This window comes from Asterias rubens, chromosome 22 (assembly GCF_902459465.1).
Source record: "Asterias rubens chromosome 22, eAstRub1.3, whole genome shotgun sequence".
NCBI lineage: Eukaryota > Metazoa > Echinodermata > Asteroidea > Forcipulatida > Asteriidae > Asterias > Asterias rubens.
Window position 1 is genome coordinate 2415511 of NC_047083.1, and position 24694 is coordinate 2440204.

The 24694-nt window shown below is 40.5% G+C and overlaps 1 protein-coding gene across 9 annotated transcripts in view; it reads right to left on the reverse strand.

Moving 5' to 3' along the window:
• The window catches only part of LOC117304987 (liprin-alpha-1-like), a 68162-nt gene that overhangs the window by 24388 nt on the left and 19080 nt on the right, over positions 1-24694 (reverse strand). For 5 of the 9 annotated variants that reach the window (XM_033789657.1, XM_033789658.1, XM_033789656.1 and 2 more), the window contains exons 3-14: positions 24355-24594; positions 14974-15084; positions 12783-13004; positions 12414-12560; positions 11588-11722; positions 10482-10568; positions 9482-9613; positions 7743-7906; positions 6839-6992; positions 5656-5694; positions 2491-2714; positions 1494-1842 (exon numbers count right to left, since the gene is read on the reverse strand). In XM_033789657.1, the coding sequence (XP_033645548.1) occupies positions 1494-1842; positions 2491-2714; positions 5656-5694; positions 6839-6992; positions 7743-7906; positions 9482-9613; positions 10482-10568; positions 11588-11722; positions 12414-12560; positions 12783-13004; positions 14974-15084; positions 24355-24594 (2004 nt within the window). The remainder of the gene's footprint in view (positions 1-1493; positions 1843-2490; positions 2715-5655; positions 5695-6838; positions 6993-7742; positions 7907-9481; positions 9614-10481; positions 10569-11587; positions 11723-12413; positions 12561-12782; positions 13005-14973; positions 15085-24354; positions 24595-24694) is intronic. The other 4 variants (XM_033789653.1, XM_033789652.1, XM_033789659.1 and 1 more) reach the window with 4 other exon arrangements.

Sequence of the window (24694 nt, forward strand, 5' to 3'; positions counted from 1 at the left end):
CCTCACCCAGGCAAAAGGAGGCAGATCATTGGACGATGGCCATGTCAAAACGAGCGAGCGAATCTACTAACCAGTATTGATGCCAATAGACCGATCAATTAAGCTCCGCCCCATTGCGTATTGAGCAATCACAACCCATTGCACAACCAAATTGCCGACACTATAAAGTCCGACATGTGTGCGCGTATGCTTGGCGCACGCGACAGAGTTGTATAGTTGTGCAGAATGGCATGAGAGAGGCTCACGTGTTCTTGCTCACATGTGCACCGTGGGCGGAGCCTAATAGATCGGTGTATTATGCAAGGGGTCTAATGGGAGACATGTGGTTCACATTAAAAGAAGCAAAGTTCACTTCAAATTTTTACTTTCTTGAGAAGCATTAAGCAGGTGGTATATTTTGAACAGCAATGCGCACTTGGCTTGCTTTGGGGTGTTGAATTCTGCAGTGTTTACAGGCAGCTTGGGGGTATGCGTTATTTTTTGGGGAATTTTTATCAAAAAAGCAATAATAAACCTGTCAAATTTCAAGCTTTCTTTCGAGAGTGATGAACAGTCAAATTTGTTTTAAACTGCAATCAATAGCCACGATCAGTGGCCAACAGTGAGCGAAGAGGTCACAATGGCTTGTAGGAACAGGCCACCTTGATCCTGGCCACATCTAAGTATATGACAGCCAAATTTAGCGAGCCACATTGAAGTACAACACATTTTCGTTATGGTGCCTGACAACAATGAAGAGGTGGCCTCATTTCGCCACTGCCTACTAGCCATATTGTGCTGGGAAGCATGCATGTGCTGGCCACAATGAGACGGTTGACAGGCCGTGAACTGGCCATATAGTGCGAGCGACAGTGGCTGGCCACAACATGCTCTTGACAACCACGGCCTCCTAAATAAAGGGCCACACAAGATGTTCTGTGCACCTAGTCGCATTGGCAGGTCATAAAAAAAAGGTGGCTGTGGCTGATCAATACATGCGGTTGGCTTCCATCATGGCCTCGTGTCTAACAGGCCATTCACCGAGTCTGATGCTAGTGAAAAGCAACTAACCCCATTGGCTGGAATTGACAACAGGTGGCTTTGGGCTGGCCTGAACATGCAGTTGGCCACCAAAATGGCTTCTTGATCACTTACCCAGGGTGACCAAAATGACTTTAATAAGAGGCAAATGGCTTCTTGATTCACGGGCCACGAACCAAGAGTAACAGTAGTGAAAAGCAACTACACTTATGGGTTGGACTCTAATAAGTGTACATGTAAGTGGCTTATGGTGGTCACTACATGCAGTTGGCCGCTAAAGTGGCTTCTTTATTCACCAGCCACAAGCCAACTTTGACTGTCCAACTCTTATACAACTCATGCTACTTAGTGTCTTTGACGATCTCTTTCTTAGGAAGGGGAGGGTGATGGTTTGTGCTTCTGCATATCACACTTTTGGCTTTGATTTACAAAGTACAAATACAAGCCACAATAGTTTCTAAAAAGCCGTTTACCTGCCCAGTAGCACCAAGTACGTCTTCATCCCCCTGGCCAGCCAAACCAGCCAGGGCAGGAATCTGCGGCTGGCTGTAGCTGTACTGGCTGCCTAAGACATCGGCCGGTCCTCTCCTCTCGATCCGCGGTGTTGACTCCTCGCTCCCCGGGGGTGATATTCTCTCGTGGTCGGTGTGCATGACCATACTGCCGGGAAGGGAGCGGGTGAGGTTACGGGGTTCCGTGTTCCAGTAGTAACGACTCCGCCCCGTGCTGCTTTGGAAGAGATCAAAGTTGTCGACGCTCCCGACGCGATGCTCGATCTCCTCGGCGCGCTGCTCGGTGGAAAATTTCTCCTCTTGGATAAGTCTAATTGTAAAGTAAAACAAAGTGATTTCAAACTTATATTTTCAGATTGTATCGATAATTTGAGTTCGTTAATTTTAGTAACAAAAAAAAAGTGATTTCAAACTGTTATATTCTCAGATTGTATCGTTATTTTGAGTGTGATCTCTGGCTACATGGCAGTTAACGGCTGTATGGCTTCTGACTGGCACCCCCGAACAAAGATACTGACACACAGGGAGACTGCAACATAGGGCTAGATAGATAGCTCATTTGGTCAAGCGCCGCCATGTTTCCGGAGGTCGTTGGTTCAAATCCCGCCCTAGTAAAATATTTCTTCTTCTTTTTTTAACTCCAAAACTCTTTACAAGGAAACGTCTCCTCAAAAAGGGAACCAGCTACATCATATAAATATAATGTAGTAATTTAGCTGGTTAACTTTTTCTGCTAATTTAGGAGGTTTCTTCAAGGCTTTGATTTTGGTATATTGTTGGAACAACTACATTTGTTCGTCTGTCTTTGTGTGTCTTATGCAGTGTTAGTCTGTCAATAGGTTATTGGTACAAAAGCCAATGCTTCACCCAATCCTAAGTTTTGCCTTTCTGACTTTTAATTATTTTTTCTACTGTTTGAAACTGCCATATTTAAATGAAGTTTGGCGACTCTCCTCACTTGATTTCATTATTAATAGCGTCCAGTTGCTCCTGGAGCATAGCGGCCAGCGTCTGGGCGTCCGTGTGGCCCTGGGGCGACAACATATCCACAGCCCCGAAGATTGACTCCGACTCGTCTTCCGACTGATGGGCGGGCTCATCGCTCTCAAACGCGTGAGCGATGTTGGCGAGGACGTTCGCCTGTTCGGCTTTCTCCCATTCCTGCTCATTCAGCGTGTTTACCTGTTCACAAAAACACAACAAATCAAAATGAGTACACAACTTAACACTGTCGTTTTGTTGTCTCTCGACCTCCCGACAGCAACAGCTCCCTCTGTTGGTCACAAAGATCCATTGTTAAAGAAAGCGAGTGGCGTTAGCTTTTTACTTGGAGACAAGTTTTTGATTGTTAGGCCTTGTGCTGACACCAACAAAACAGATATTGAACAGTGGCTACATGCAATACGTGTCAAGATTGCTAGCAATGTCACTTAAGAATAAGCCACTTGCGAGTTAGATTTGAATAATGTCTGGTACAATGACTTGCTTAGTCACAATGTACCGCTTACAGATAAATTCCTCAGACTATAGAGACAGTTGCCAGGGCAAGCCTTTGCATAGCAACCTCCAGATGAGCAAACCCTGGTACCATTGTGTCATCCACATCAATTCAGAATTGTTTATTGTGTACGGGTGTTCACCGTCTCTTCCGTAACTACACAAAAGCTTGCCCCTTTTGTTTTTATTAACCTCCTCTCACTGTGACAGTTTATAAAATTTACTCTTGTATTATTTGTTTACTCTTTTTTGTTTGTTCGTATTGCTTTTAATTTTCCGTAACATTCATAAATATTTTACGTAATTTATATATCGTAATTTTATCATGTGATTTTATGTTTACTTTTAACATGTTAGTTTGTTCGCAGGGCCCAAATGGAAACCAGTTTCTTACTGATTTGGCTCACCCTGGGTAAATAAAGGAATTTGTTAAAATTTTTTTTTAATGTATAGCAACTATCTCTATAGTCCGAGGAATTCAAATTTAAGTTTGAGTTGTGATCAAGCACGTCATTATACCAGATTCAAGTCTACTGCGCAAATGGCTTATTAGATCTAGGGACAAGATGGGCTGGGTGGGGGTGGAGTAAGGGGAAGGGGGGCCTCATTAAAAGGGTATCCAGAGGGGCAGTTTAGGATTTTTAAGTTTTGTTTACCCCTAATACTCTGAAAGTACGAGTGTATACAGCAACATTTCAATCCTATTTGAATAATCTCATCATCTGAATAGTTTCAACAATTGAACAAAATCAATATTTAAATAGTTGAATAGTTTTCAGACAAGTAACTTTGTTAGACTGTTCCATGTAACATTATGTTGCATTTTGCGAGACTACAATTTTTACAGACAAAAACTATGAGTTACTCAGTTAGTGACCGTTTCTAAATATTAAACATGATGGACATACATTGTAGAATGTTTCTCTCTCAGAAGATTAAAAACGCAACAAATCCAAGAAAAAGAGAGAGAGAGAGACCAAACACAAATACACCAAAAAACACACAACATCTTCAAATAACGAGCAGAACAAATATTTGAGACAGTTACATGTATTTCACTGGTATTTCACTGAGGCAATGAAGGAAATGGGAGACTTTCTGGGACGATAGAGGGCAGCAGACTTACCGGGTAAATCCATTGTTCTCAGAATTATGCGCATGTTCAGAACTACGTAAACAATGGAAATTTACCCGGTATGTCTGCTGCCACCTAGCTTTGGAAAGTCTCCTATTGAATCTATTCACCTGGTCATGTATTGGTGCCCCTAGCAAATGTCTTTACATGTATGCCCCTGGTCATTGCATCCATGCCCCTGTTCAATGCCAACATGTACATGTAGTTTGCCAACATGCCCCTGTTCATTGACTCCATGTGCACCCTGGAAATTGCCCTCCATGCCCATGGTCATTGCCTTGGTTTGGTGCCCCTGTTCATTGCCAACATGCACCTGTTCATTGACTCCATGTGCGCCCTGGAAATTGCCCTCCATGCCCATGGTCATTGCATCCATGCCCCTGTAGTTGCCAACATGCCCCTGTTCATTGAATCCATGTGCGCCCTGGAAATTGCCCTCCATGCCCAAGGATGGTCATTGCTTTACATGTAGTTTGGTGCCCCTGTTCATTGCCAACGTGCCCCTGTTCATTGACTCCATGTGCGCCCTAATAATTGCCCTCATTGCCTTAGTTTGGTGCCCCTGTTCAGTGCCTCTATGCCCCTGTTCATTAACAAGTTGTCAAGCCAAGCCTTATGTACCGCCCCCCCCCCCCCCACAACCAACCTAAACAAAAAGACAATGACACAAATATTGTTTGAAAAGTCACAATGCAGCCAAATATTTGTCGCACTACCACTGTCCAAAAAGAGAAAAGGAGAGAGGTAAACGTTTAAATGTACTACACAAGGAAAACATTTTTTGTTCAGGCAAGACAAGACACCGATGGACATTTTGGCATAACAATCACTGTCCATATTGATTTGACACTTACATCAAATGCACTTAATTAAATTTTCAAACTTTACGTTTAAAACTCAAATGGCTTATTCACCTACATAAACACATGGCAAAGAAATTTGCTACGCAGTGTTTTTAGCTTAACAGCACATGGCACTGGGCACACTGGGCACATGGCACAATTTCACGAAGCTGTTAAGCAGAAGAAAAAAAATTGCTTATGGCCCAATTTCAAAAAGCTGTTGAGCAGAAAATACTGCTTAGCAAATTCCTTTTCTAAGCAACAAATGAGTGAGGCACCAGTTGATACAATGTGAAATTGATGGAATTTTGGCTTGATTCGGTGTCTCCTAAGGAAAAAATTCAGTGCTTAGCACATGTGTGTGCTTACAGGCTTAATGAAAGTGGGACTCGTTAGTCAATGTGCCTTTAGCCTTTTTACCCTTAGCAGTGGTTATGAAATGGAAGCTCTGCTTAGGGCCACTCAGTAAGCAGTTTAAAAAAAAAAAAATTATACACAATTATTTTTGTCTCTGCACTTTGGTACAAAATAAGATGCCCACATCATGCTTAATAAATCAACAAAAGCTATCTGAAAGTAAAGATGATTTTAAAAGGATCTACCCTACTCTACAAAATAAACTGAACCAAATTTGTGTTCATGCAATTACCTTGGGTGATTCCAATTCAAAGACCTTAAGGGGTGAACACTTTTGGGAGGGGAATATTACACACACAATGGATTGGTGAGGACATAAAGGATGCAGGAAGAAAAAGGTGTAAAAGAAATAGTCACCCACAACGTAATAGAATAGGCTAGAGTAACTGTTGACACATGTTCAGCATGTTCAGAATAGTGTGAATGGAACACTCCATTGACATAAAAAGAGGGTGGTGGAATATTTAATTGTGCCAAGGTGGGCTTGCGATAAAAAGGTTGAATAACAAGTATGCACAAGAAGAAGAGTTGAAACAAAAGATTGTGTTGAGTCGCAAAAACAGACGATGGAAAACCAAGTACTTAGGCACCATTTTGTTAAGCAAATGTGTTGTGATAGCATTGACAGCAATGTCATTGTCTGCACAGATATATTACTGTATCAAAAGCGTTGCTTACTAAAATGGCATCCAGTGCATGTACTTCACATTTGAGCTCAAGTTGCACATCTTACACCTGCGGGGCTATGTAATGTTTGGTTGAAAAATACTGAGGGCTTCTGATGTAAATTGATGCTAGCTTTTGTGTGAGTTGCAAACTTTTAGAACCTAAATGTCAAATTATCCTTTTCAAACCACAGGTGTGACTTTCTAAAGCTCGCACCAAAAAAAGACACTGACTTAATAGCTTAAGCTGGGGCTGAAGCTAGGGCAAAGATTTCATCCACAAAAAAACAGTGCGTGAGAAATTAATGTAGTTGTCAAAATCAAGTAGGGAACCAGGCACAAGTAGTATAGAATGCATGGCAATTCAGCTAGTAATAACCATACAGTTTGCTAAGAAATATTTTTTTCTTCGTTAAGGAAATTGAAATACTATTCTGTGCTTAGCAAGTTTTTCTTCTTACAGTTTTTTTTTTTTTTTTATGAAATTGGGCCCAGGGACCAATTTCATAACGCTGCTTAGCAGGAAATACTGCAGAAACCACTTTAGTGGGGCACCAGCCACAAAACTGCAAACTAAATGTAATTTTGGCTGGTAACCTGTTTCTGCTCAGCAATACTTTTCTGTGCTTAGCAGGTTTTTCTGCTTACAGATTTGTATGAAATTTGGCCCAGATCTCATGGTGTCTCATGAAACCTGCATCTCGTAAGCTGGACAGACACCACCCCCACCCTCCCCAACACCAAAGTTACCTTAGCTGGGTCAGCTTTAAGCGCCTGAAGACGTCCGGGCTGCGGTCGTCTGACCACACCGGCCATGTCGTAATCATCGTCATCCAGCGATTTTGTCGCCTGTGTGGCATTCGCGATGACAACGTCCGGCACCGCCCCACTTGGACCCATTTCACTGAGGCAGAAAATCAAAAAAAGATTGTTACTAGATGTTAAATTTGCATCGAGGATAAAGAACATTACTTGTGTTACCCTCACACTGATACATGTGTGTGTTCAACACTTTATACTCAGAACTTTCCAACCAAGTTATGTGAAAAAAAGTTCACAGGCATATTACTTGAGTGAGATTTCAAACCCAAGACCTTTGCAATTTTAGAGTATATATCTTACCAACTAGGAAAAACTGCTACAGGCTAGTAAACGCCACTTCTCAACCTGTCTTGTGGGCCATTAAAAACTGTGCAACCTTCTTGTATAAAATTCTTATATATTTTTTTCCCCGATGTGAATACAGCCTAGAGCTGGTTTTCACAAGTTTTAACTAGTTCAAACCGGTTCCATCCAATCTGAACACTAACCTAATACTGCTTGAGCTACGTACCCTTATTGGCTCCTTGCAGAGAAAGTGAATCCCTTCAACTCCATTTCATTTAGATATTCTTAAACCAAACCTAGAGGTTGCAGCTGGTTTTCACCAGTTCTAACTGGTTCTAACCGGTTCCATCCAGTCTGTATACTCACATGATACTGCTTGAGCTACCCTGGGCTCCTTGCAGAGAAAGTTAATCAGAATAAAAAAAAACAAATCTAAAACCGGATCTACATGTACAGCCTAGAGATTGCAGCTGGTTTTCACTAGTTCTAACTGGTTCTAACTGGTTCTAACTGGTAATAACTGGTTCCATCCTGTTGGTATACTCACCTAATACTGCTTGAGCTACCCTGGGCTCCTTGTTGAGCCAGTCTTTCTCTCGTTCTCTTCAGCTCCACTTTGTATCTCTCCAGCTCGTCTCTATACCTCTTATTCTCCATCTGAATCTCATCCATGAATTTCTTGACTTTGTCGAGCTCATGAGTCAATGCATTCTGCAAGAAAAGACGAGATCAAATTGTCATAGTCAGGTGCTTTATCACAGGCAATTTAACACTGTAACTTTTTGTTTTGGCAACCAGTGCCCCCAATAACCGATGATGAACCATCCCTTTATGATATGTTTCTTGAAAACCAGAGGATTGGAATGAATGTGCTCTTCCAACAACCAATGATGTACCATCCCTTTATGATATGTTTCTTGTAAACTAGAGGATTGGAATGAATGTGCTCTTCCAACAACCAATGATGTACCATCCCTTTATGATATGTTTCTTGAAAACTAGAGGATTTGAATAAATGTACTCTTCCAATAACCAATGATGTACCAACCCTTTATGATATGTTTCTTGTAAACTAGAGGATTGGAATGAATGTGCTCTTCCGATAACCAATGATGCACCATCCCTTTATGAAATGTTTCTTGAAAACTAGAGGATTTGAATAAATGTACTCTTCCAATAACCAATGATGTACCATCCCTTTATGATGTTTCTTGAAAACTAGAGGATTGGAATGAATGTACTCTTCCAATAACCAATGATAAACCATCCCTTTATGATATGTTTCTTGAAAACTAGAGGATTGGAATGAATGTACTCTTCCAATAACCAATGATGTACCATCTCTTTATGATATGTTTCTTGTAAACTACAGGATTGGAATAAATGTACTCTTCCAAAAACCAATGATGGTCGTGATCATTTCTAAATTGGAATGAAGTTCTAAAACCAAATGTCGCCCCACATGTAATATTTCAGTCAATCTTAATATCTGCATTACTTCAGAGTTTTAATGTAAAAAATTACGTCCGAGTGAACTGAGACAAAACTGTTTGAAAAATTGCTTTCTAGGCAAGAAAAGTACTCCAAATAAAGTGCAGTCCAGGACGCAACAAACAGAACATCCGCAAAGATTCTCTGGAATTTAACAAGAATCAATAATTCCAGACTAATTTTGCATTTTCTTGAAGTGCTTTTTAATGTGAAACACTTCACAAACAATGGCTAAGTCCACTAGAAGAGCGCTCAATACATTTGTACATTAATCTAAAAAGAAAGATAAAATCTCATCAGTTGTTTTTAAGGGGTTTTTTTTGGGGGGGGGGGGGCGGAAGCTTTCCCTCACAAACTTTAAGAAGATTGGGCCGAAACAATTTATTTATTTTTGTCCACATCCGACTGACCGTCATTTGCATCATGACCAATCTTTTTTTTCCTGTAAAATTGTCTTTCAACAAACAAATATTTTTTAAGAAACTGGTTGAAAATATAGAAAAGGGAATATTAGAGGAACAATAGCAGTACCTCAATAACTGGAACAGTAAGGTTGTGTGTGCGTGTTTTGGGAAAGTTTTTCATTTTTTATTTTATTTTTTGTGTGTTTGTTTGTTTGTTTGTTTCCCAACCCCCAAGCTGTTCACGTACGTCTGTGCACGTACCGACGTAATATTTCTGTCAATGATCGTCAACATGTCATCTAGCAAGCCCCCGGGGCACAATCTGACAAGCCCCCTCGAGTTAACCAATTAATAAAGGGACGGGACCTCCAGACTAAAGAGGGAGTCTGACCTTGTCATCCAGCGCTGACATCCTCTCCTTCAGGTGCAGCTGAAGACGCTCGTTAGACTCCGATAGTAACTTGTCAACAGTACTGGAAAGACGTTTGTTGTGCTCCTCGTTCATACGTTCTCGTTCTCTGGCCTAGAAGAGAGAAAAAGGGGGACATAAGACATTGATTCTTGACAACTATCGATAATTAAGTTATCAACAGTACTGGTAAGACATTAGTTGTGCTCGTCAATCATAGATGTACGTCCTCGTTCTCTGGCCTAGAAGTGAGATGGAAATGGGGATGTAAGAGATTGATTCTTGGTTCAAGAAAGATAACATAAGGTTATCGATAATTAAGTTGTCAACAGTACTGGACAGAAGTTTGTTGTACTCCTTGTTAATACATTCTCGTTCACTGGCCTAGAAAGAGGAGGACTTAAGACATTGATTCTTGTTTCAAGAAAGCAGACATAAGGTTGGGTTAGGATTTCTTGATAATTATCGATAACTAAGTGGTCAGAAGTACTGGACAGATAGACATTTGTTGTGTTCCTCGTTCATACGCCTTGTTCTTTGGCGTAGAAGACGAAAAAAAGGTTTGGTGGGGGGGTGATAAACTTTAGACATTGATTCCTGTTTTAAGAAAGAAGACTGAAGATTGGAAAAATGTTTAGGGTTTCTTGAAAATTATCTATAACTAAGTTGTCAACAGGGTTGGCCTCTTTGGATTTTTCATGAAATTGAATTCGTTATTTCTGATGATTTAATCAACTCTACTTACTCTTTCTAATTATTGTTTACATTCCTCAATGTATGACGATACAAGCTAAAGGGTGGGCCGGGAGATGGGTGGGGGAGGGGGGGGGGGGGGCAGTGACCTCTGTGAATCATCTCTACTTACTCTTTCTAATTATTGTTTACATTCCTCAATTTAGGACAATACAAGCTTAAGGGTGTGCCAGGAGATGGGTGGGGGAGGGGGTGGGGCCAGTGACCTCTGTGAATCATCTCTACTTACTCTTTCTAATTCTTGTTTACATTCCTCCAGCTCGCTCCTCAGCTGCCGTAATTTTTCTTCTGCACTTCCCTGTCTCTCCTCCGCCTGCTCGAGTATTAAAAGAAAAACATGGCGCACATCAAAAACTATCAAGTGGTTGGCAGTGTCTGGAATTAGTGGCCACAGTCATAGCTGTGTAGCCGCCATTTTGGATATGGCCGTACTATCGCTGACATCACCCCCATTTCTCCTGTCGTTTTAACCCGTAACGAAATCTCAAAGTATTAGATGAAGAAAATGGCGCACATCAAAAACTATAGAGTGTTACGTCGTGTCCAAATTGGCGGCTACAGCTACGGCTACGGCTAGATTTCAGCGTCATCTTGCATTTAGGTATAGGACGTCCTTAGTAACACCCTTAGCAACAGCCATAGACATAGCTGTAGACAGCAATTCAGATACGGCCTATCTGTCGCTGCTCTGACAGAAACCCCAATTCCACTGTTCTTTGAACCGGTCAAAAAATCTCAAATTTCTCATAAAAAAATCTCAATGAAAAAGTTGTCAGAAGACAATCTCAAACAACAAGTTTTAAAAGAACAATCTCAAAGAAAAATCTCACAGAACAAGAACTGAAGGAATGATCTGAAACAACAAGTTTTCAAAGAACAATCTCAAAAATGTCAAGGAGCACGTTCTCAATGAATAGTTTTATAGAGAGACCGGCTTTTGCTGGACTTTCTTGGCCTGGTAGTGGTTTCCCTCTTGGTTTCCTGATTTTCATTTCCATTTTTGTTGTTCTTTTTCTCTTTTTGTTCACTGTCATGAGCTCTTTGCAATCTTAGGAAAAGGAACTTTATAACTGATGTTGTTATTATTATTTATTATTATAAAACAATATCTCAAAAAACAAGTTTGTGTAAGAAAAATCTCAAAGAACAAGTTCTTAAAGAACATTTGTCCATAAGAACAAGGAAACATTGTTTTATTTTGAGGGGACCTTCTGCAGAGTCAGGAAGAGTTGGCAGTTAAAATATGTGATGCCATTATTCAAATCATTTCTTCACTCGCTCCTCCCGAGACGATTAACCAATCGACCTCTCAGCACTAAATGAAAGTTAGAATACCTGCGACAGTGCAGCCATCCTCTCTGCAAGTTCCGCCTCAACGTTGGGTAGTGCCTCGGCTTTCCGCAGCGTTTGCGACAACTTTTGTTCGGACATCTCCAATCTCTCTTGGTAATGGCGCATTTTATCCTCGGTCTGTTAAAAGCGGAGAGAGAAAACACGACAAAGAAAACAAATAAATAGATGTACCACCATAGAAATATCAGGTGAATGATATTATTGGATGTCTGGGCAGCACTTGATTTATCGCCTAACGCGGTCGTCGCAAGATTAAGTTAGACTAAAAAACACGAAACATAACAGCCTCTTGAGTTACTTTGAGGCAAATCCAATGATTTTAATTAAATCATCGCCTGGACTATGTGTACTTCATCGGCAGGGCCTCGATTAAATAACACTGGGCATGGAAACTCTTAAGTGCATGTTTGGAGTCACCCAATTTTTGTGCAAAATACTTTGCGCTTTATTAATATTTTTTATTTTTGGATATAGTGCAGAAAAATGTGCATTATTATTAAAGGAACACGTTGCCTTGGATCGGTCAAGTTGGTCTTTGAAAAGCGTTTGTAACCGTTTGTTATAAAATGCATATGATTAGAAAGATATTTTAAAAGTAGAATATAATGATCCACACAAGTATCACTCGAAATTTCCTGGTTTTCATTCTACCTCGTCGACTAACACGGTCGGCCATTTATGGGAGTCAAATTTTTTGGGTTAAAAAACCCGCATCCCTTGTGATAGCAATTTCGCCTCTTCCAAGAAAAGTTCAAAGGTGGAGGGAGACCAAAGGAAAATCTTTAGAAACCACTAGCCAGGAACTTACTTGTCTTAACACCGTTTCCTTATTGGCGAGTTCCGTCTCCAGTTTATCGTTGAGATCGTGTAATGAGGTAGTCTCCCGTTGGGAGTTTAAGTAGCGCTTCTCCAGCGTGGCGATTCTCTCTTCCATGTCCTCCTTCTGGGCCATTGCCTGGGAAACCAACATCCACACACATTTTTATGCATTTTTCTTTAAAGAGTAATAACAGGAATGAGTACTGTATTCTCCATGTACTCAGTACTTTCCCCAGCTCTGTGAAAAACAAACCCAGGCATATTACTCGTACAGTGCTAAAAACGGTACTTGTACAAAACCACAAGTTTTAAAACGACGGAGGGTTGGAGGGGGGGGGGGAGGATTGTTAACACCCACCTCCCTGACATCTCGTTGAAACTTAGTGGCCGATTCCTGAGCTCTGAGGACCTCCTTCTGCGTCTTGGCCAAGGCTTCCTCCAAGTCAGCTACTCTGAGCGTCATCTCCGTCACTCGCTCCTTGGAGAGGCTGAGCTCGTTGTTCTGCTTCTCCAGGGTGTCCTGGAGCTCGATGACCCTCGAGACGTCATCGTCTGGATCGATCGATCCGTTGGACAATCGCTGTGAAGACAAACAGAATGGAATCAATTAATGGATTCAATCAATGGAATCAATCAGATTATTTGTTAAATTTCAAATTCATCAATCAACAGATTGATCAATATAAAAAATTGATCGAGCTAATCTACATGTGATGATACATGTTCATGTAGGTAAATTTTCAGTTCATCAATAAAGAAACAGCTAATCTACATTCTAACTTTTAAAGACAAATTTATATTTATAAAAATAAAAAAAATCATCTTTAAACAGCTACCTGAGCGGAATGTTTTCAACAGAAATGCTATTTTTACTTGTTTATAACGCACTTGTTCACCATTTTAATGTAATTTTGATATGTGTACACTTCTGAACTTTTCGCAATTATCGATTAAAAAATCAGGCCCCTACCTAAAGGTTTTTTGAAAAACTAAAAACACTTCTGCTGTTGAGAGCGGGCGTCAAAGGACAATGCCACTGACGTCATTTGTGGGAGTTTGCTTTGTTATACACCCACGCTGCAACAAAGCGGCTTTATCTACTTATGACGTTTTGAGAGTGATTACGTAACGGGGCTTTTCACAAATCTCGCAGAAAAACTCTGGACAAGGGCATACAAAATGATTGTTTTTTTTTACACAATTGAAACCTATTTATAATCATATAATAATAACAGCATTTATAAAGCGCCATATATCCAAATAATTGCTCAAAGGCACTTATATGACTCGATTTCCTTATTCATCGAAAACATTTTAAGTGGAATTCAGCAAAGTTCAAGACTTGAACATTTTATTTATTTATTTTTTTTTTGCCTCATACAAACAAGGACAAAACTGCAAAATGATCAGACAATAATGCTTCAATAATGCTTCACAAATGCTGCGATTTCACCACACGTAACAGAGTAAAGAGTTGGCATTATGCCAGCAGTATCTTTCCCCAAGCCATTCTAACAGTGTGTCTAAAGGAATCATTCTTGAACGAGGGACCATTTTAAACATGGATGCAATACCCGCAAGACGTCACCTCCCTACTCCCCCACTTCACACACAGTTCAGTCGTCCGTGGTTCATACATAACCCATGATCCGGTTAGCGAGAAGCCAAAGCCCGTGTGCTGAGTCAGGCATTATTGATGCTAGAAAAGATACTAGTTACGCAGTCGTCGCTAAACAATTGATAAAATGTCACGCTACATTTTGGCGCAAATGTCATTATGTGCATACATTCTTGATGTGGGAGGAAGGAACGAAGAAGGTGTGAAGACGAGAAATGGAGCACGGCGTCGCGATTGAAAAGAAAAAAGTACATGTAATGTTAAAGAGTTAGTGGGTATGAAGTATCCTGATGTTCATTCACTTAAAGGCGCTGGACACGTTTGGTAATAATTGTCAAAGACCAGTATTCTCACTTGGTGTATCCCAACATACGTAAAATAACAAACCTGTGAAAATGTGGACTCCAGTGGTCATCAAAGTTGAAAGAGAATAAAACACCCTTGTAGCACAAACTTTGTGTGCTTTCAGATGCATAATAAAAGGCTCCGGATTGAAGTCTTTTACTATTTGAGTGAGAAACAACCTGAAGAGGGAGACGTTTCTCACAATGTTTTATTTTATCAACAGCTCCCCATTGCTTGTTACCAAGTAACTTTTTATGCTTACAATAGACCGATCCATTAGGCTCCGCACACGGCGCACATGTGAGCAAGAACACATGAGCCTCTCCAATGCCATTCTGCACAACTCTGCCGCGCACGCCAAGCATACGCGCACGCATGTCGGACCTTAATTTGTCGGACTTTTGGTTGCGCAATGGGTTGTGAATGGTCTATACATAATGGGGCAGGGCTTAATGGATTGGTCTATTATTTTGAGTAATTACCAATAGTGCCCAGTGCCTTTAAGCAACTCTTTGAAACTGGGCGCTGAACATCACTGTTCATGTAGCCCCCTCAAACTAAACTAGTAAAAACGCAATAACCTCACCTTTGAGTTCCGTCTATTGGTGCTGACGACGTCTTCGTGGTTAACAGATGAGATGGATTTCATGTCACCATTCTGGTTTCTTATGGAGCTCTGTTCCCTCAAGACCATATTCTAAAAAAATAAAACACAATTGGTAATTTTTTTAAATTTTTGTCCTTCCAGTAAATCAGCATTATGTTATGGTCCATTCTTTAAAAAGATAAAAATGGGAAATTAATATGCCCCAAATTGATTAAGCACCAGAACTATGCCGTGAGTTGCTTAAACATTGAGAACACAAAGTAAAAATAAAGGAGTTAAGACAATCTTGAAAAAAGGAATGAGTTTAAATTTTACCATCCAGGTTCTCCCAAGGAGTTTTCAAAATCGAGAGGATTTCAAGACCAAAATTTTGGAACAACTTCTTAGTTGGGGGTTTCCAATTAAAATTTTGCTTTTAATTTTCTGCAACTGTTTCAGAAATCAATCCAAGAGCAAAAATTGAGGTTATAAAGAATTTAGGGTGCAGCCATTTATATGATCTCTTGACCATGAATTCTTCTCAAAAGAAGCAAACAAAAATTGCTTCTGCTCTCAAAAAATATTTATTCTAGCCATACACCTGTATTTACCGCCTTTTCTTTGCGGACCGACAAGCACGATGACTCAAAATAATCATCCGAGCTCTCCCCCCCCCCCCTTGAACAAACTGCACTCCTGCAAAATCCCCTCGACTTGAAAACATTTGTTCTAGTTCTCGCCCGCCCGGCGGGGCGTTTCTCTAAGATGTTTCTTGCTATTGATCAACCCTCCCCAGTGTTACTCCTGCCTGAGTGACAAAAACGTCGGAGAGAAAGAAAAAAAAAACGGAGGCCATCACCGCGAGACGACCTATTTGTACATCTCTCGGGTTTCTCCCACAAGAATCCTCCTCATCGCTTCTTGAGGTCGAGGAGGCAGACATAAGACATTTCCTTGGCCCGTCTTTGACTCTCCTGAAGCTTTCTCGACCCATTATCACGGAACCATTCTCTGAGGGCTTCTCGACTACACTTGTTTCACAGATGCGATACATTCCCATGTTTACCCGTGGGTTTCGTCTCCGATGGGGAGATGCTTTCTAAGAGGCTAGTATGAGAGGGTTCATTTCGAGTTGGCGTCAGAAGAAAACAAAATCATCTACTTCTTTTTCTGCTTTTACAAGACCTATTGCCATTGAATGAATTGTCCAATAAACATTCTAAAAGCAAGGATTTTCTCATCGTAACGAATCAATAAATGCATTGGCACAGCATGAATTCATTTTGGCAGTAATCCAAAAAGCAATGAATATTTTTTTTAGATTGTATTTAAAAAAATAAATTTAAAAACCTTGCAAAGTAATTTTTAGCTTAGCTTATATGCATGTAATTCCACAATTCACACCTCACCCACTCTTCCACGATAAAATAAAAACTTGCTATAGAAGTGCAAGTGTCGAGTCTGTTTGAACATTAAAGTACATGTACGTGACTTTGTGTTCATACATTAGAGCTATGTATATATGGGTACTCAACGCTACCAAAAACTGTCAGAAAATTGAACCACTTATACAAAATGTTTTCATGATTCGAAACTATAAACATTTATATATCTGTGGATACTATTTTGTTTTTAGTTTCTACGAATTTCCATAAGTTTCTTGGAATACATCTACTCTTCCAAACACAAATGATGTACCATCACTTTATGGTATTTTTCTTGAAACTAGAGGATTGGAATGAATGTACTCTTCCAAACACCAATGATGTACCTTCCCTTTATGATGTTTTTCTTGACAACTAGAAGATTGGAATGGAAAAAACTTCAAAAAACAAATAATATTCCTTGTGCATGATTCTCCATCCATCATTCTGCGCTCCATGATCACCAGACTGCTTAAAACTGCTACCCCCACAAAAATTAAGAAAACAAGCTGTCAAAGATTGTAACATTAATGTTACCCAACGGACAAGTCTCATTTCTCTAAACAAAATTTTTTTCTGTCAACCTTGTCCATGATTCCCTGTCCATCAATTTATCTGGACGTCATAATCACTCAACTGCAACCCTCACCAAAACTAAAAAAAACATGCTGCCAAAGATCGTTACATTAATGTTACACCACAGCCAATAATCACATCTCTGAACAACATTTTTTTCATCAACCTTGTGAATGATTCCCCATCCATCGATTCAACTGCCCGTCATGATCATCGAATTGCTAGCCTCAAAAGAAATTAAGAAAACACACTGTCAAAGATTGTTACATTAATATTACACCCTGGACAATAATCACTTCTCTGAACACCATTCTTTTTCCGTCAACCTTGTGCAACATTCCCCAGCCATCAATCTGCAAACCATGATCGCCGAATTGCTACCCGTTCATCAATATGCCCGCCATCATCACCAGACTGCCACCCTCAACAAACATTAAGAAAACACGCTGTCAAAGATCGTTACATTAATGTTACCCCATGGGCAAGTCTCACTTCTCCAAACACACTCATCACCGATCACTCCTCCCTCAGGATCCCAGCGCTAGACGCCTCCATCTCACCCCCTCCCGAACCCCTCATCAAACTCCGCCCACAAGTTCCCCTGGGTATCAATGGCTCGACACATCATACTTCATAAGCCGGTATTACATGTAAATAAAATAAAATGTCAGCCTTCAAGAAAGGGGTTCGAAAACATCAGGCTGTAATTTTTTTAAAATTTTTTTTGGCAAAATAAAATTTCAGTCAATTTTTTTTTTTGCTGGCAGGTGATTTGTAAGTGCTGGTGAAAATGACAGGAAAGGGGTTCCTGTGTTGAAACACACTGAATCGGAATAGGATACCATGGTTTCAAAGTCTGACATTTCCAAACGGCGATCTTTCGTTGCTCGGCTTTCAATTTTCTATAAATCCCGTCTGAGTTTTATGACAGCTGTACACAAAGCTGGGCCAAAATCGTTGTCATGATCCGCGCGTGCTATTAGCAGCCGCGGCTAATAAGTGACAACAAGGAGTTCGACTATTTCCTTCCATCTACAAAGGTTTAAATTCGGGAGAAAAATAAACAAGACCGCAGATTTCTAACCTGTGATCTCCCGTTGCTTGGTTTTCAAATTTTCTATAATCCTGTCTGAGTTTATTGACAGCTGTATACAAGCTGTGTAGTACACCACCAGGCCACTGATCAATGTCATGATCCCCGTGTACTATTAGCAACCAAGGCTAATAAGACAACAAGGAGTCCGACTATTTCCTTCCATAAAACCAGGGCTTGAATTCGGGAGAAAAAATAAACAAGGCATCAGGACTTGTGCTCAATATTTTTACTGGACCAGAAATCTTTGTACAAGGCAAGAATAAAATGAGACAAAATCTTCCCGATGTCCTGACAAAGTTTAATATGCATTGAACTGTTTTGATTTGAAAAGTTTGAGTTTGGCACTAACAAGATTGATCGCAGTTGGCTTTGTGAGTATAAGGAACACGTTGCCTTGGATCGGTCGAGTTGGTCTTTGAAAAGCGTTTGTAATCAGTTGTTATAAAATGCAATATGGTTGGAAAGATGTTGTAAAAGTTGAATACATTGATCCACACAACTATGCTTCGAAATTGCGTGGTTTTCTTTTTACCTCGTCGACGAAACACGGTCAGCCATTTATGGGAGTCAAATTTCTGACTCCCATAAATGACCGATCGTGTTAGCTCGTGACGTAAAAGGAAAACCGTGCACTTCTCTTCCCAGCTTATTTACATATATTTCACACAATTTCAGAGTTTCCACGGCCAAAAGCTGACAACTTTTCTCGACTGTCACTAACATCTCACAAATTAATCCCAGAGTAAGAGGCCCTGGTGTCAAACTTATCCCTCATGAATTATTCATGATTATTGCACCACATCCCTCATGAATTATTTATGATTCTTGCCTCAGGATAAAGGCTTCTACAGCTTTACAGTCCATAGGAGGTTTTTACCCATACACCGATGTGTGTTAGCACTGTATACTCAGTACTTTCCCGAGTCCTGTGAAATAATATCACAGGCATGTTACTCGGATGGGATTCGAACCCACGACCCTTGCAATTCTAGAGCAGTGTCTTACCAACTCGACTACCGAGGTTGCCCGGCAGCTAGAGGCAGTTCGAATCCTATGTTTTGGCAGTGGGTACCGCAACGATATAATAGATGTTAAATTTGCATCGGGGATAAAGAATATTAATTTTGGTTTTTACCCATACACCGATGTGTGTTAGCACCTGCAATATTCTTTTACATTTTTTTTTTTTCGATGAAAATTTATAAGTCACGTCTTACTTTGAACAAACTCGCCCGATGAATGTGAGACAATTACAGCATTGAGTGGTTTTTGCACCCCGCGGGTTTTGTACAGATGAAATTTCAGTTCAGAGACATTTAAAAAAAAAAAAAAAAAAAAAAATTTTATTAAAAAAAAACCGGAAAATATCAACAACAAAACTGTGATTGAATGAAAAAAATCCCCCATAAAAATGTCATTATTTTGTATCGATCTTCACAACTTGTGTCAGCCAAACCTATTGATTTCGTCTCGCAAGCGGATCTTCGCCAAGAAAGGACCGGTTCAAAAAGAAAAACTTGATCAATCCTTTAAATTTATGTTCGTTGATAAAGGGGGGGGGGTAGGGTAGGGAACGGTTGATGGGTTTTTTATTTCCTCGTTTCGTATCGAGTTGAATGTACGGAAAGACAATCTACGGAATGTTTCGTTTCCATTTGGACTATGCCTTCAGGGCACGAGGGAAACACTAATAGTTAGAACATGGTTTTTGAAAATGAGCACCGGTTGGTGACACCATTGCCTTGGTGCCCTTGTAAAGCACCAGTAGAAATTTACATTTTCCTCAGGGGTGCCCTTTACCAATGAGCAAATGCCTTAGTGCCCTTGCTCCTTCAAGAAGAAAATGCATTCCCTTTTGCTTCCCTGCATAAAGTTTTCATATATTCGTCTTCTGCCTGGTTGCCTCATTGCCTTCATTCCAACCCCCCCCCCCTCCCCTCCAACCACCCCCACGAGAAGAGTAGTCATGGCTTGTCGGCACGGTTACACCAAGCCAATTAGTCTACTGCCAAGGTGTTGGGGCGTGCACGGCAAGCTGTCCTCGCCGGTGGGCTGCACTGGAACATGTGTTTTGGGGTACAATAATGCAAAAAGGTGACAGATACCGTTTTTTCCTTCTCCTTCAATGCTTGTAGTTGTATTCGTTCGGGGCGAGAGGACAGCAGAGGTGGGAGAGGTATTGGAGGCTGAAGAATTGATCATTATCACTGTGGGGATAGCATTCGTTTTCTAGACGATTGACTCGCACTCAGGATACAGTACTTTTTTTTGTGTTTGTTGCAATTCTTGGGAAAAGCTGATTCAATTACAAACGCCTTGGCAGTTGTTCATAAGAAGTTGCCCTCGCCAAGAACTTGAAGAACCCACAGATACACATGTAGGTTATGACGATGACTAGAGCAAGCTAGTAGAAACGTTGAGACTGATTAAGAACTCACTCCGTGGTAGTAAAGTTAATAATCAATCCACTAAAAACTAAAGTAGTAGCACCGACCGACTTCCTACTCTCTGCCCAGGTAGTAGTAGTTAAAAACCAGGACAGTTCTTTTCAAAACTGAGAAGTCTCCCGAATTGAAAATCTACTCCCATGTTGTAGAATATAAAGCAAGACAGTTCTCTAAAGAACAAAATCAACCTGGCAAGTACATTAGATACTCATGGCGTTACAGCAAACCAAATTAATACCTCATCGTGCAATACCTCAAATCCCATTACAGGAGTTAAACTACCAACATGACAAAACCTGGAAAAGCTGACTGAATTAATGATAAGTATTCTAGACTATTAGTACATTTTTGCCTGGCATCTTGCCATGCACAACCAGTAACAGCGGGCTAAAATTTTACACTGGACAGCAGGCCAGTGAACAGTGATTTCAGTAAACTAATCTTTGAACTTGTGTCAGATCTTGTATTTTTCAAGTCAATAGGCAGGCCCCTACCAATTCCTCAATCTGTACTATCTTGCTCACTCCTCCACAAATTTATCAAATTCCAACAGCAAACAGTATTAACAACTCCAACACCAAACCAGTCAACACTGATTAAACTGCTCTAAGTACAAGTACACCTTCAAGTACACATGTACGCGTACACCTACAAATTCCCTATAATGAGGCCAAGACCATTTCGTCCCTTCAAGCCTCACTTTGGATACATTGATCAAATGCAGGGAAGACAAACACAATGGCCGAACCATGATAGCGGGCCGGTGATCAACGTTATAGACAAACTGATTCAAAGGATTGCACAGCCCTTTAAATAACACTTCACAATGCCACCTGCAGCTGTGATACATGAGCTCTTTCCCCCTGCCTGTCATGCCAGCACGGCCAGTAGCATTCATCATAAACCACTCTGGAACCCCCCCCCCCCCCTCCAACATGCTAGACCTATATTTGTGATCACTCGATCTCCTCGTTGCGAGATTAAATCAAATTTACTCGCCGTAATTCCTCCATTAACCTGTTTTTCTTACTCACATTTTTCGTTAATGCTGACACAAAATGCGTGTCACTGACACTGGGCGTGTGAGTGTGAGCGGAGACACAAATATTGTTCCATCCTTGCCATGGGAACCCGGCCTCCCATTTCACAACGCTGTTCGACCGCACAAATTACTCCGCAGAGACAAAATATGCTGCTTAGCATTAAGCAGGTTACCGGCGAAAACACTGTAATGTATCCTGTTTCGTACTGGTTTCCTGCTCAATTTGCTTAGCAGAGACAACTGCTGCTTAGCAATAAGCAGGTTACTGACTAAAACACTACATAATGTAATCTGTTTTGTCCTGAATTCCTGCTAAGTTTGCTTAGAAGAGACAAATGCTGCTTAGCAATAAGCAGGTTACCGACTTAAACACTACATAATGGCTTTAAACAAGTCTCTGCTAAGCATAAAACAGCAGATGACGACCACAAAATTTACATGTGGAATTTTATTTTGGCTGGCCAGTAACAATATTTTGGTCAGCATAATTTTATATGTGCTTAGCTACTTGTGCTTAAAGACAGTGGACACTATTGGTAACTACTCAAAATAATGATTAGCATAAAACCTTACTTGGTGACGAGTAATGGGGAGAGGTTGATAGTATAAAACATTGTGAGCAACAGCTCCCTTTCAAGTGAAATAGTTTTCGAGAAAGAAGTAATTTTCCACGAATTTGATTTTGAGACCTCAGATTTAGAATTTGAGGTCTCGAAATCAACCATCTAAAAAAAAAGCACATAACTTAATGGATGAAAAGGGTGGTTTTTTTTCTTTCATTATTAAACATTATCTCACAACTTTGACGACGACCAATTGAGCTCAAATTTTCACAGGTTTGTTATTTTATGCATATGTTGAGATACACCAAAATGAGAAGACTGATCTTTGACAATAACCAATGGTGTCCAGTGTCTTTAAACAGCTCTATGAAATTGGTCAGTGGTTTCAAAAGGGGCAGAGAGTGGGTAGACAGAATGGTCCAGCTCCTTTTTTGGACTGAACACATGGCACATGACAACGATGTAAAAGAAGGCCTTCATGTGCCTAAAAGAAGGCCTTCATGTGCCTGAAAGTAAAAGGTAAGACGATACATCGACACATCCAGAAAATATCGGAGACTTAAGACAACTTCACAAAGGCACTGCCTGAAACACTATCTCCGTCCTTACACCTTCCTCCTGTAAAGGATCCCTTAATTGGATGAAGGTCAGCCTCATCTAGCCTCTGATTGGTTAACTGGGAACCGATAGCCAATCAATGAAATCGATACACAGAGCTTTGGGGGACTGTGACGGAGACAGATCTCAGCAGTTTTTGATCAATTCTCGAATACATCTGAATTTAGAAAGAAATGTTCCCCCGTCAGTATAAAGTTTCCCTTTGTCGTCAGATTTTTTTTTCTTTTAAAGGTTGTCTGGAGAACAGCTTTCTTCGAATCACATAAAATGAAGGTGCATTACTGTACATCATTGGTTTGAGGAGAGTGGATTCATTCCAATCGTCTAGTTTTTAATAAACATATCTTAAAGTGAAGGTACATGTACATGTACATGTACACGTTTGGTAATTACTCAAAACAAATATTATAAGTCTTTTATTCCTATCTGAAAGCACACAAATTCGTCCAACAAGGGTGTTTTTTTCTTGTATCATTTTCTCACAACTTTGATGACCAATTGAGCCCAAACCATTCATGGTTGCTGGCAACCCATCATCCGTTATGGTATAAGGCCAAATACAAGAAAAGTTATGTTTAGCATCCTGCCTTTTTGAAAAAAGAAAGGATGGACCTTTTTTTCTTTTCAAAATGGCCGCCTGACACATTTTTCAAGACAGTCGGCCGGACTTTTTTCAGTTTCTTTTTAATTTTCCTCTGGGATAGTATATTTTCTATTATTTTTTGGGCCTTAAGTGAACGTCAATTAAAATCTGCACCACCCACCCACGCAGTGAGGGATGATATGTCATATTCTCGGTTTCAACAATGAGCGAGAGATTGATTTTGTCTCTCGCCTGCAAGGTCAAATAATCCGCCTCGTCTGTCTTTCTACATTTCTGGCTTAGATACACAACCTTCTCTCACAAGGTGGCCATCTTGTTCGGAACAAACTCAGCACCCTATTTCAGCCACCTCGTTCTTTATAAACTTGGCGCCCAATTTCATAAAGCTGCTTAAGCACAAACAAACTCAGGGCCCCAACACCTTCATAGAGCTGTCTAAGCACAAAATGTAGCTCAGTACAACAAAAATTTGATTACCAGAATGAGGTTACCAGCCAAAATGCCATATAATGGGTGCGTTCGTTTAGCTTCCCTGGGTCGACCCGGTGTGTGGTGGGGTTTTTTCCAGGACGAACGTATGCAGATAATTACCCACGTTCGACCTGGTCAAAAAAAACGCCACACAACGGGGTCGACCCAGGGAAGCTAAACGAACGCATCCAATTATTTGCTTTAGCCGGTTTCCTGCTTAATGTTTTGCATGCAATTTTCTGCTTAACAAGCTCTATCATATTGGGCACTGCAGGGACCAATTTCTTGAGGTTTTGAAGCCAAATGTCTGCTTAGCAGCTTTCACTCAATTTGTGTATACCATGAACCAGATTATAATAACCACACCATGGTCAAGTTGTAAACTACATACATGTAAGTAGGATTTGCAGTTCAAAAAGTTTCCTGATTAAGTTTGTTTTCAGAATAAAAGCTTCTCTAATTAGTAAAAAAGTTTCCCGCGAAAAAAAAAAAAATTCAGACTAACGGCTTTTCTGATTGGTCAACAAGATAAGCACTCACCTCCTGATTGGACCGCTCTAAATCATCCTCCAGTGACGACACCCGTTCCAGAGCTAACCGTAGCCGCTCCCGCACCTTCTCATCCAGCGCCTTGTGATGCTCAAAGAGCGACTTGAGAGCTTTGAGGACCTCGACCTCGGACGAGACCCCGGCGGGAGACGAGGCTTGACGTTTGACCACGGTCATCCTTAGAGAGCGCTCATGCCGCGATACTAAACACTCGAGATGTTCAAGAAGCAACTGAGATTTAAAAAAGAAGAAAAAAATCAAAATCAAACTGAATTCAAATGTAATCATCTCAGTCTAAAGACAGTGTTGTAGCAACATGTAGACCAGATTT